At 44.5% G+C, this 13,283-nt stretch overlaps 2 protein-coding genes across 3 annotated transcripts; one reads left to right on the top strand and one right to left on the bottom strand.

Annotated features, from left to right (window-relative positions):
- Window positions 1-1,745: 1,745 nt before the first annotated feature.
- eif1axb (eukaryotic translation initiation factor 1A X-linked b) lies at window positions 1,746-7,147 on the bottom strand. Its single transcript, XM_069142150.1, has 7 exons — window positions 6,968-7,147; window positions 5,211-5,294; window positions 4,045-4,148; window positions 3,700-3,750; window positions 3,206-3,287; window positions 2,823-2,914; window positions 1,746-2,543 (listed from the first exon to the last, which is right to left on the bottom strand). The coding sequence occupies exons 1-7, from the start codon at window positions 6,981-6,983 to the stop codon at window positions 2,538-2,540; spliced, it is 435 nt and encodes a 144-aa protein (XP_068998251.1). The 5' UTR covers window positions 6,984-7,147; the 3' UTR covers window positions 1,746-2,537.
- Window positions 7,148-7,633: 486 nt separating this feature from the next.
- LOC138193868 (zinc finger protein 763) lies at window positions 7,634-10,779 on the top strand. 2 transcript variants are annotated; one of them, XM_069142149.1, is made up of 3 exons: window positions 7,634-7,783; window positions 7,873-7,906; window positions 8,474-10,779. In XM_069142149.1, exons 2-3 carry the CDS (start codon window positions 7,880-7,882, stop codon window positions 9,662-9,664), a joined length of 1,218 nt encoding a protein of 405 aa, XP_068998250.1. In that variant the 5' UTR covers window positions 7,634-7,783; window positions 7,873-7,879; the 3' UTR covers window positions 9,665-10,779. The 2 variants fall into 2 exon arrangements, with proteins under 2 accessions (XP_068998250.1, XP_068998249.1); XM_069142148.1 differs by having other exon boundaries at window positions 7,634-7,906.
- The last annotated feature ends 2,504 nt before the right edge of the window (window positions 10,780-13,283 follow it).

The following is a 13,283-nucleotide window of genomic DNA, read 5'->3' as shown; positions in this document are numbered from 1 at the left end:
AAACCCAATCAAAACACCTTTTACTGATTGTTTGAATCGATTCTTTTCGATTTAAAGGTGGGTTACAATCGTTTCCCGCCCTTAAAGAAAAATGCCTCTCTCTCTCTCACGTGCTAACATCTGGTGCTGGCTATCAAATTGGCTCGTGCCAGAGCGCACGTGCCAGGCACAAGCTGGCCCAGCGGCGGCGTTACGTCATTGTTATTTCAAAGTGATGCCCTAATACGACTCAGTGCCGCTTTCATCTTCTCGACACGCGCGTTCAGAGTGACGTCAGATGGCAGCTCCAGAAATAACAAAACATTTGTCCAATATAATCCACCATGAAAACGATCACACGCTGCGTCTTTCCGCATCATGCGCAGATTACTGATGGGGTCTACTGGGCACACGTCCAGGGCCCCAGGGAGTCCGCGGGCCCCTGGTTTCATCCCAGAAATACACAACAACCAAAAACGAGACAGAGATGTAAATTAAATGACAACGGAGACAAAATGGATTAAAAAGAAATGCAAAAGCAAAATGTGACAAAACAACTGCAAAGAATAACAAAAAGACCACAAATAGATGTTGAAAAAGAAAGAAGAGATGCAAAATGTTCAGACTGAACAATATAAAACACAAAAGGTTGCAAACTGAAAAGATAAAGGTGCAAAAGGACCAGAATTTAATGCAAACTACCACCAAAAGCTGCCAAAATGTTCCTGTAAGAGACATTTAACCACAACAAAGAGACGCAAAACAATTAAAATGAGATAAATGGGACAAGGTGACGTAAAATAATCAAAATGTGACACAAAAGACAAAAAACAAGGAGACACGAAGCACCGATGAGGAGAAGACGACCACGGGGAGGAAGAGGAAAACAAAAAGTGTGTTTTGAAGCTGTAAACATGAGAAACTAAAACGCAGGCTGCAGCCCTGAAGGCCTCCAGGCCGGTTTACCTGGAAGCTCCACGTCGCCACCATCAGACCGGCACAGGAAGTGCACCCAAGAAGCAACGCTGCCAGGTCAGTGGAGTTAAGATCTTTATTGGAAACCAAGCCTTCAAACATCATAGTACTTTTTTTTAATTATTATTTAATTTTTTTTATTAATTCAGAGTTACAGCAACAACAGCAACAGGCCCCGTTCAGGCTGGAGCAGTGGTTCCCAAACTGAGGTGCGGGGGCCCCCTAAGGGAACGCGGGCAGGTTTTCTAGAGGAAGAAGATAGATATAATGCACTGTATATATAATCACTGTGACTCTAGAGGTTCAGACGATGTGTAAGACAGATGGCTGTGCTGTGAGGTTTTACTGGTTTTACTGGGGCGGGGGCGTATGTGGCAATGGTGGACAGGTTTGGGAACCGCTGGTCCAGCGTGAGACGGAGCGGCGGACCGGGCCGAGCTTCACCAGGTGCTGCAGCCGCAGAGCGAGCAGCAGAGATAACAGAACATGGGAACAAAAGAAAAAAATACCAGGCAGAAACACAAATAAGGGAAACGATAGAAAATTACATTAGATTCTTCCTTTGATTGCGGGGTGGGGGGGTGAGGGGGGGGTAGGGGAGGGGCCTTCGTTAAGGCCATGGTTCATCCCAAAACAGACTGTGACACGCTGCCAGGAGCAGGACACGAACAAAAAGTACAAACATGAAGGATATAGAGCCACAAAAAAAAAAGTTATTATCTGTCATCGATAAACAGTTTTCAGACTGTCTCACAGCTACAATGATACAGAAAAACAAAACAAAAAAAACATCTGGTTCATCTTTTTATTATCGATTCCAAAGATACTGTTTCTAAATTCCACAGAGAGTGAAATTAATATAAATACAACTTCTTGTCTTGTTTTTTTTTTAAATTTTTTTAAAACATCACGTGCATTTGGTGCTGGATATTTTTGCAGTCTTGAGGTCGATCTCTACAAAACAATGAGCGACTGTTTCCTCAACATTAAATGCAAAAAAAAAAAATAGTATAATAAAGAAGGAAAAACTCTGAGTGAAACAGCAGAGTTGTCGGGTTTTTTTTTGTTGATGTAAAAAGTAAAAAAAAAAGTAAAAATAAAATAAAATCTAGCAATGCTCCAGATAGTCACCCAAATTGGTGATCAGCCAACTCCTGATTCTCCAATCCAACTGCTTGAAGGCAGGAAAAAAAAAAAGGGGGGGGGTGACTATCTGCATTGCCGTGGTTACCAGGTAGCTGGCTGCAGCCGCTCACAGCGAACACTCAAAATGGTCTTTCTAGAGCAGCGTCATCGTTAACAACAAATCAAAAGGAGCCGGTGGTGGTCCTCCTGGTCCTCCTCCTCCTCTTCCTCCTCCTCCTCAGCTGTGAAATGCACTTAAAAGTTCTCCAAACAACAAAGACGTCAAACTGGTGGTAAACAAACTGGAATAAACATATTGTGTATTAATGAACGGTATTGGATTGGCATAGGCTTATCTTAATAAAAATAATTATTGTCGGTGTGCTGTAATCGGCTCAAAATATCCTAATTGGAGCATCTGTAGTAAAATCCCATCATCCCCTTCCAGCAGCAGGCGCTTAGATCTGCACAGAAAAGACAGGAAACTCGGTTAGTTCAACTTAAAGAACATTTCACGTGTTCTTTTAACAGATTTAACAGTCCCTCCAGGAAATTAATCAATTATTAATTAACACAAATTCAAGCCAAGGGCACAATATTTGCGGGAGCGTAATTCTTTTTCATGATAAAGTATTAACGGCAGTAAGTAGCCTTTTTAAACAAAACTCCCTTTATTAACACAAATAACTTCATTGACAATCAGCAAGAAAAGGTACGTTGAATAAAAAAATAAAAAAACTTACATCATCAATGTCTTCATCATCATCGCCGATGTCATCGAACTGGATCTCGTCGTCATCTCCGGGCCCGAAGGTGTCCGTCTCGTTGATTTTGGCTGTGAGGAGAAGTTTATCAATTAAATGATCATCTCACTGCTGCAGCAATAGTTTCTACTCCAGGTGACGCAGAGGCAACAGAAAGTGATGATAATGTTGTAATTAAAAAGTCAAGTGAAATGAGGCCCTCTGCTGGTGAAAGTCTGTAACTGCACACGTTATTCGACAAGAGTCCTGAAGTTTTCGATTTGGAAGAGACCAAAGTACTTCTTCCTCTCGTCTGTCCCAGTTTCCCCCCTGGACTCTTGTCCTTTCGAAGACATCCTGATTATGTCTGCAGTGAAACTCACCGTGCTCCGGCAGCTCTCCGTACGCTTTCAAACTGCGAGCCTCGTCTGCGTTGTACTTCAGGATGACGTCAGCTTTGTTGTCCTGAAACACAAGTTGAAGGTTTTGAGTCCGACGCTCTGCCGTGTTTAAAGTCAACACGCTTCGTTGATCTAGCCTCCGAGGTAAACGACAACAGTAAACAAAGCTCGCCGTCTTGAAGACGAAGTTATTGATAAAAATGACAAGATATGAAAACTTCTATTGACCTTGTGTTCCTGTAAATCCATAACTTTTCTCAGCTTTGGCAGAAATCAACAAATCACAATCAAAACTAATCAGAAGAAGCTTTTTTGGACAAAGTCCAGCAGCCTCGAGATAAAAACCCGGACGGACTACGACCCGGACGACCGAGAACCTTCAGATACACAACGACTGAAAGAACGGAAAGAAAAAAGATCCGTGTGTGTGTCTGTGAGTGTGTGTGTGTGTGTGTGTGTGTGTGTCTCCCACCCACCTGGTAATCCCTCAGCCCGACCAGGATGATGTCTGACGTGTTAATCCAAACCTGGAGGAAGACAAAAGACAGCAGAGATTACACCGAGTCGTACACTTCGTGACCCACACACACATAACACACACACACACACACACACACACACACAACACATACACACACATACACACACACACACACACACACACGGTCAATGGAGTCCACGCTGCCACATTAACGGTGGTTGACCAGCCACGGAGAAAACGCTGAGGTAGCATTAATTCGGGGGGGGGGGGGGGGGGGGGTGTTCATGTGTGTGAGCCGGTGGGTTAAAAAGGTGAGAGAGGACACTCCGGACTTTCCCACCTTTTTCCGGAGTTTTCCTCTGATGTGGCAGAGCCGCTTGGTCCCGTCGAAGCACATGGCCTCCAGACGGCCGTTCCCCAACATCTTTATCACCTGAGCGTATTCTGAGAGACGAGAGAAGAGGAGGAGGAGGAGGAGGAGGAGGAGGAGGAGGAGGAGGAGACGGGTCAAAATATACACAACGAGTTCTGAAAAACCACCAGAGAGTCTGAATGAGAGATTTAAAGCTAGATAACCTAAAATACTAATTATTTACAATGACTATTATTTCCTGCAGCATTTAAGAGCGTTTCTACTGATGTCCTACCGGAAACTAACATCTTTATTATGAAATAAGCCATTTTAAGAATTTTATCTGAATAAAACCACAAAAAAAAAAAAAAAAAAAAAAAAAAAAAAACAGTCAAATTGGGTTTCATTGGTCAAAAGCATCTGATCACTTCTGGAAATATAATATTTGTGATAGAAAAGTGTGCGATGAGTCCAGAAAAAGAGCTGCGGGTGGAAATGGAAGAATCTCTGGTGTGTGAACAGGAAGGTTCTTGCTGTTGGTGGAACAACAGAAAGAGGAAGAACGCTTTCAACAGGAAACCAGGCAGGAGAACAATCCTGCTTTTAGAGCACATTATTACTTCACTTTCACCCTTTTAAAGATGCTTTTCCTGTCGACATGAACTATACAAACCCCTCTGTGTGATTGAGCTGAATTAATGCAGGTTATTTTTGATTATTTAAATCCTCATAAACACACGCTGTGGATATATAAATATTTCAAGAAGCTGCAGAGAAAAAAAACCCCTCAATATTTACAAGCGATGCCGTGAACACATTTCAGCCGTGAGGACCGAAGGTCGTCTCCTCAGACGGATCACCGCCAGCCTGTCGGGTTTTAACAGATTCCTGTTCATCCTGCCGACTGTCCTCATTTTTAGTTCGTCTCACTGATCCGTGTTTGAATCTGCAGGTTCTGTTTTGGCCCTAAAAATGTTTAATTTACTCTAATTTACATTCACACATTCTCATGTTTGAGGACGTTAAACTATTCAAATTTTGTTGCCTTTTTTTTTTTAGTCTGAAACTGATGAATCAATTATCATCATTATCCTTTTCCCGGTTGTTTAGTTTTCTTTCAAGTGCAGCCGTCAGTAAACCGAACCAGACCTCACCCTGTCCGTCCTCTTTGAACACCAGCTCTCTCTTCTCAGACTCATTCTCGTTCTTTCCACGTCGCCGATTTTTTCCTCCTTTTCCTGAAAGCAGAGACGAAAAAAATCAAGTTATCAATTCTGTGTTTTAGTTTTTAATCACGTCATTTTCAGTTTATTCTCTTTGTGTGTAAAATCTAGTTGACACACTTCCTCCTCGAATCATCATCGAATCATAAATGTTCTCATTTTTTATTTCATTTTGGAGAACGAGCTGCTCACTTTCATTTCAAAAGCAGCTGGAAGCAAACAACAAAAACAAGAGACGCACACATCTGTACACAAACGTTGGCTGGTCAGTATGAACGAGGTGGACGTTCCCTTCTTACTGGTGAATATTGAACTTTACTCCACAACACGTCTGAACTCTTTACGAGGTACTTTATAAGATTATAATCTCTCACCCTTCCTGCCAGATGGAAGGCATGTCAATTTAGTTTCACGTGTTTTTTGATAAATTGAAAGTTAAACCTTGAACATCTACAGCAGTAATATTAATCTAAAAGGAGAATAATCCTCTTTAGCGTTAAAGGTCAGACTTAAAAACGTCCTTTTTGATAAAGTTTCTCGTGGAGCTGCTCAGGTGAACCTGAACCATCCTGCAGAGATGCTGTTACAGGCCGAGGCTGCTGGGGGACCTCCCATGATGCACTGGGCTTCTTTCCTCTGGACACACTCATAACTCTCATTAACTTCATGATGGTTTCTGTCCTTTCTGTTTACAGATGTCCACCGGTCGTCTCGGCTCTGCGGTTGTCGGCCGCCAACCGACAGTTCATGTCTTGTATCTCCATGCTGTCCTTTTCTCTCTCTGCTCTCCTCTCACCACCAACCCAGTGGAGGCAGATGTTCTCCACCTCTGGTTCTGGTTCTGTTGGAGGTTCCTTGGTTCTGTTGGAGTTTGTTCTTCCATCTGTTGTTGGTTTTTCTCTTAAGGCTGTAAATTGAATTGCTTACATCTAAAAATATTTTGAACAACTAAAGTTGTGTAGCAGGACTTTAATGTGTAATGACGTGTTTTCACGGTGTTGTATTAGTACTTCAGAAGTACTTCAGAAGTACTCCGTTACAGGACGGGAGTACTTCAGAAGTACTCCGTTACTTCCCAGTAACAATGGACGGAGGTCCGTTGAAGGCCCAGATCCAGAGATGAGTTTTAACCCGTGTCAGGTCCAGGATGACTCGGTGATCTCGAGTCTTCGTGATTCAGATTTAATGAGTTTATTTCGTTGAAGTCTTCTGACTCTTAGACGTTACGTCACTGTTAGCTCGTTTAAAAACACGCTCCGGTCGGATCCGGAAATTAGTTTAATAACGCGGCTGAACGGTTTCCTTCAAGTCGTCACGAGCGGGTTGTATTAAAATAAATTCAGCAGATCTCCCGGACCGGACGGGGCCGGACCGGACGGGCCGGACCGGATGGGCCGGGCCGGGGTGCGGTTTACCCAGCTAGCAGTCGGCTAGTTAGCCGCGTCGGCTAGCAACCGCATTACAACGGTAAGAGCGTTAGCTAGCTGGCTAACGGGCACGAAGAGCTGCACAACTTTTAATAAACGTAACTTCCTCCTTTCAGACAGAACCGACCCGGTCCGGTCCGGTCCGACCCGACCCGGACCCGTGCTAACTTTAGCGTTAGCCCGGTCGGTGTCACGTTTTCGCTGCGTGCGTCTTCCTCGCGGCGGGCGCGAGCGCACACACACACACACGTCGTGTCCCACCTTTATTTTTGGGCATGTTCTTTCCCGCCTCGGTCGCTTGTGATCCCGCTCGGTGGAGGACAACCAGGTGCTCCGACGCGGACTGTTTCCCGGTGATGGCGGACTGTTTCCCGGTGATCGCGGAGGTCTGAACCGACTGAGCTGCTCGGTTCGTCAGCGCTGAGCGTCTACACCGGTCTGCGCATGCGTGGATGGAGGTATTCAAAAGCCGCGTTGCTTTATTAATAAAAAGAAATCGTTACAGAGACAATGGCGGGAAAAACAACACAAACAGCCAATAAGCACTCGGAGTTAATGTTAAAGTAGGAATATCTGATAATACAAATTCATTTTTTTAAAATATTTTATTAAGTCCAGTTTAATTTGATCTTTAATTGTATTTTTCTACCAACTACGTTTATTGTTTTTGTGATTTATGCACTGTAAAAGATTTTTTTTTTTTAAAGTCTGAAACCACCAAATGTTATACCCCTTTAAGTGGGTTAATTTATATTCATACATTTATTGAACTCTCCGTTTTTCCTTGAATTTAAACATCATGGAAACCAGTCGAAGCCTGAGTTGGTTGTACTCCTCCGCGCCACCAGGGGGCGCACTGAGTTGGTTGTACTCCTCCGCGCCACCAGGGGGCGCACCGTCCCTCCCACAGGCCGCTGCTCACATTGCAGGAAGAAAAATAGACCTTTTTGTTGGGGGGGTAAACCGACGGGCCTCCCGCATCCAGTCAACCCTCCATCGACTAAAGGTTCCTCATCATCTGTGTCTAACACGCAGTTTAACCGTTGACTTCACCTGATAACGAGCCAGCGGTGCAAAGTGAGAAAAAATAAACTCGTTCGGCGTGAACTTCCGGCCGCGTCTCTCTCGGTCGTTGGAGCTAACGTTAGCCGCGGTTGTGTTTTCAGGTCTGTGATGGCTGACTCCGGCAGCAGGATCCAGGTGAGTGTTGACGTCATTCTCACGTTTATTTAAAAGATTCGGACAAGATATCGCAGCCGGAGAAGAGGTGGTGAGTCTTTATTCCAGAAAGGAACTCGAGTTCAACAGAAGAAGAAGAACTTTGCTCCTGTTGTTCAGCTTCTTCTTAAAACAGCAGATTTTTCAATGAACCCTCGTTTTCAGAAACGTGTTTTCATGTTTGCTGCTGTAAACATGCTTTTAAAGAAATAAAAGCATTTCCTTAAATACAATTGTTAACAGATGTAATTTCTTTATTCATGTTTTATTAACGTCATGTTGAACATATTTTAATGTTGTATGGAACTTTTATTTTTTTGCATAAAAGAACAAATAGAAACAAACACTCGTCTTTAATGTAAAACGTGGATTTACTTTAATTCTGAAGGACGAGATACACAGTAGTGATATTATTAATGGTAATTATTATTGTTTTCCAATACTTGTACAGAATAATGAAGACAACAGACCCGTAGAAGAACATGTTCAAGCATTTTAAGTGTGAGATATTAATTTATTTGCTGCCAATGAATGTTTTTGTCACTTCAGGCGTCTTCTGAGCAGCCGGCGCTTCGAGGTGGAAACTGGGACTACGCAGGCGGGATGGACCAGATAACGGTGGTGAGGATCGACGACTCCCACATCGCCGGGGAGCCGTCGCACGGCGGGGGGAAGGCCAAAGCGGACGCGCCGCAGTACTACGAGGTGGAGTACTCGCTGCCCGCCGAGGACGAGCCCGCCGCCGAGGACGAGGACGACGGCGTCTACGTCATCGAGTACTCGAACCCCGAGGAGGAGGGAGAGAGCTACCAGTTCACCATGTCCGTGGACCGCTCGCTGCCCGCCAAGAAGCCGGCGGTCAAACGAGAGAACGCGGCGCCGTCCAGACCGCAGAGGCCGAGGCACAAGGTGAGCCAGAGGAGGCGGCTGCTGGAGGAGGCGCGGCTCAGGAAGGAGGCGGCGGCGGTGAGCAACAAGAGCGTGCTGGCGCTCGGCGACCACAGCGACATCATGGCCATGAACTCGGCCGCCGGGAGGAAGACGCTGATGTGCTCCTTGTGCCCGCCGCCGGGGAAGCTCTTCAAACGGGCGTCGGGTTTGGCCGTCCACCTGAAGCAGATGCACCACACGGAGGGCAGGAAGACCTTCTTCTGCTCCACCTGCCAGCAGAGCGTCCGCACGCAGGTGGAGCTGGACGCGCACACCAAACGCCACGCCAACCAGGAGGCGGTGTTCACCTGCCGCCTCTGCGCGGCCGGGCCGGCGGGTCAGACGGGTCAGGCGGGTCAGACGGGTCAGACGGGTCAGGCGGGTCAGGCGGGTCAGACGGGTCAGGCGGGCCAGACGGGTCAGGCGGGCCAGACGGGTCAGGCGGGTCAGACGGGTCAGACGGGCCAGGCGGGCCAGACGGGGTACTCGGGGTCACGGTGGGGTTTGAGGAGACACATGCAGAAGACGCACGCCGGCGTCGTCCCGCGCTGCGACGTCTGCAGCAGAGGCTTCAAGACCATCGCCTCGTACCTCGCCGACCAGTTCAGGCACGTCGGCGTGACGCCGTACTACTGCGCCAAGTGTCGCATCTACGAGATGACCGAGAGGGGTCTGAGCGTGCACATCAGGAACCACAGCAGGAAGAAGGAGCTGGAGGTGGAGAAGGAGGTGTCGGAGTCGGGCGGAAACGCCCCGCCCACGTTCGGAGCCGCCGCCGATAACTCGGCCACAGACGACTCCGACTTCTGACCTCACGGACGACCTCTGAGCGACCTCGTCTGTGTCGGGCTCACGTCTGACAACAACAACAACAACAACAACAACACGACCGCCTGTTTGTCTGTAAACTGATTTCACTACAATCCGCGTGAAACAAACAAACAGCAGCTCCGAGCTTTCAGTCTCATCACATGATCTTCCTCACGTCGCCTCCAACGGCCGTTTGTTTTCTGACGACTTTTCATCAGAGAATAAAAACTCCAAACATCTTCGGCCCGCTGAGGAAGAGCGCGCGATGTGATCGAAAGCAGCTGCTCAACACATCTTACTACTTTTTATCTGATGTACAAACTTTGGTTTGGAAAGAAAAAAAAAAAGATGAAAACATAAACTGATATCAGAAGAAGGAGGAACTACATGTGAAATATATTTTTAACAAGGATTTAAGTTGTTTGTGAAGTAAAAACAACAGAAGACGATCGTGTGAAGTAGTCGGTGTCATTTTTACATTTGAATTAAAAACAAAAAAACGATGTCCCCAAACGTCTTTTATTTCCTGTTTATCACGTGTTGTTTACATTTCAGCTCATCTGACGACGTCTCTGAGGAGATCAAAGAGTTTCAAGTTATTTTGTGAAACAGAAATTAAAAACTTTTCTGTTTTTTATTCCTTAAATCATCACAGGGCCCTTTAGGATTTATGTTGGGACCCTTTAAGGGGTCCTGACCCGCAGATTGGGGACCAACGTAAATGAGCCCAAAATGTGGATGAAATAAAAAATAAGATATGTTGAATTGAACTTCTTTTGAGCTAAAACAAGTTTTATTTTTTTTAAAATATAAAATATCCTGTTAAACATTTATATTTTAAACTCTTAAAAGAATATAAATAAATAAATCACGAGTCAAAGGTGCTAAAAACCATCAAAATATGAGCAGACTGGTGGAGAGACGGAGATGAGCTGCAGCTGTGTTTCTGTTTTTATTGATGTTTGTTTTGTTTTTATTATATTTGAAATGAAATCCAGTGTTTGGGGATGAAATGTTTGTTGTTTTTTATGTGTTTCTTGTTAATTCTTTGCTGTTTGAAGTTTGATTTGTTTCTGAAACTTTGTCAATTAAAGGGAAACCCCACTGATTTTTAACGCTGTCATTTTCCTCATTGTGTGAATATTTTGAATCTTTTCAATGAGGCTGAATTAAAATCCTGAAATCTGATTTAAATTCCAAATTTCAAAAATTTCAAGCGGCATTTTATTCATTTAAAGGCTGTTTGTTTGTTTGTCTTTTTTTTTTTTTTTTTTTTTAACAATTATTAGTTTGGGATTTGTATGAAAATGTTTCATACTTTTAAAAGATCAGCTGATGGGGAAAAAGATTTGTCTCTTCCTCTTGTTTGCATCGTGGCTCCGAAAAGTCTCTTCTGGTTTCTCTCTTATTTGCAAGTGATTTCTTTTTGTTTGACTTTCTGCATCTAATCAACGACTCCGGTGTCCTCATGTTGTGACCTACAACCAACTCTGTATTACCATACGAAAGCAGAGACAAAGGGAACGGAGGTGACTGTTGGTCACACTGTATAAAGCTGAACTACGGAGGACATCTGGAGCCCTGCTGGACACCTCTCCTTGAGGGGTGGAGTTCTCCTTGAGGGGTGGAGTTCTCTTGGAGGGGTGGAGTTCTCCTTGAGGGGTGGAGTTGTCTTGGAGGGGTGGAGTTCTCTTGGAGGGGTGGAGTTCTCCTTGAGGGGTGGAGTTGTCTTGGAGGGGTGGAGTTCTCCTTGAGGGGTGGAGTTCTCTTGGAGGAGTGGAGTTCTCCTTGAGGGGTGGAGTTCTTCTTGAGGGGTAGAGTTCTCTTGGAGGGGTGGAGTTGTCTTGGAGGGGTGGAGTTCTCTTGGAGGGGTGGAGTTGTCTTGGAGGGGTGGAGTTCTCCTTGAGGGGTGGAGTTGTCTTGGAGGGGTAGAGTTCTCTTGGAGGGGTAGAGTTCTCTTGGAGGGGTGGAGTTATCTTGGAGGGGTGGAGTTCTCTTGGAGGGGTGGAGTTCTCTTGGAGGGGTGGAGTTCTCCTTGAGGGGTGGAGTTCTCTTGGAGGGGTGGAGTTCTCTTGGAGGGGTGGAGTTCTCTTGGAGGGGTGGAGTTCTCCTGGAGGGGTGGAGTTCTCTTGGAGGGGTGGAGTTCTCCTGGAGGGGTGGAGTTCTCTTGGAGGGGTGGAGTTCTCCTGGAGGGGTGGAGTTGTCTTGGACCAAAAACATCCATTTCACTCTCAGCCCTTCATTCAGGATTCCTTCTTTTTTTCACATCCTTCATTGATTTAATTTAACTTTAGTATAAAAACAACTTCCAGCCAGTAAAAGACGAACCAGAAAACAAGTGTTTAAAGTCAATAAAAGCCTCGACGCCTTCTCAGCTGAATATTGGTTTTTATTGGTTTTAATAGAAAGTCCAACTCTCGCTGCAGGTACAAAAACAGAGAGCTGGCGTAGCAGCAGGGGCTGAACGAGTCTCCGACGGGGGTCACAGAGAAGAGGAAGAGGAGGAGGGAGTGAGATGAAGAGTCAAAGAAAGACGAGAAAGCTATTCCCCTGTTCATAATTACAGAAACATAAAATGAATTCCTTTTACATGTCTTTATCCCAGAGCTGTACATGGAGAGATCAACACTTATATATTCAATAATTATACAGAAAGCAGAAAGAAAAATCTGCAGTTCATCCCTTTATGTTGACGGACATTCAGACGAGCCGAGAGGAAGCAGTTTTCAACCCGAAACCAACCGGAGGGTTAAAGGAAGGGTTAAAGGAGACGCTCGGCGAGGAGACGAGACGCTCGGCGAGGAGACGAGACGCTCGGCGAGGAGACGAGACGCTCGGCGAGGAGACGAGACGCTCGGCGAGGAGACGCTCACCGCCGGTAAAAGACAAAATATTTTCTAAAAGTAAGACGTGATTTAAAAAGCAGCCACCAAAGAGTCAAAATGATCAGAAAAATGACAAATTTATCAGATGAAATGTCAAAAGACAAAGTAAAAAGTTCTGGTTTACCAACGTTGGTCAGAGAAATGTCAAAATTCTTAAATGAATTGTATTTTTTTTTTTTAAGAAAAACTGAATTTTCACTTAAAATGTCAAAAAATAACCCAAGAAATGTCAAAATAATCAAATTGAAAGTCAAAATTCTTTGATGAAAAGTGAAAGTGATCAAATAAGTTGGTACATTTTTTAAAAGAAGAATTAAAAATTATCACCTAAAAAAGGAAAAATATCAGAAAGACTCTAAATTGTCAGATACAAAGTGAGAATTAAGAGCCAGAGGTAAAAAATACGAGACAAAGTCTGACTGAAACATTTTGAATTATCAAGTAAAAAGAAAAAAAAGTCAAAATCTTCACCTATAAAGTCAAAAATATGACAAAAACAGTCAATAATCTGTCTGATTGCGTAAAAGTCATCAAATAAAATGAGAAAGCTTCATGAAAAAAGGAAATACTTCGACAAGCTCAGATTTTTAACCAAACTTTTTTTTTGCCTTTTTTACCTGAAAGTTTTTTTCTCATCATTTTGTCTCAATAAGATGTTTTTAGTTGTGACTATCATTCATATTTTTTCAGGTCGACGTGGAGCCAGATGTTTTTACCCCCCCCCCCCCCCCCCC

The sequence above is a fragment of the Embiotoca jacksoni genome, unplaced genomic scaffold (assembly GCF_022577435.1).
Source record: "Embiotoca jacksoni isolate LCO1_2020_lvr unplaced genomic scaffold, fEmbJac1.0.p SCAF_98, whole genome shotgun sequence".
In the NCBI taxonomy this organism is placed as follows: Eukaryota; Metazoa; Chordata; class Actinopteri; family Embiotocidae; genus Embiotoca; species Embiotoca jacksoni.
This window is presented reverse-complemented; position numbering and strand designations above follow the sequence as displayed.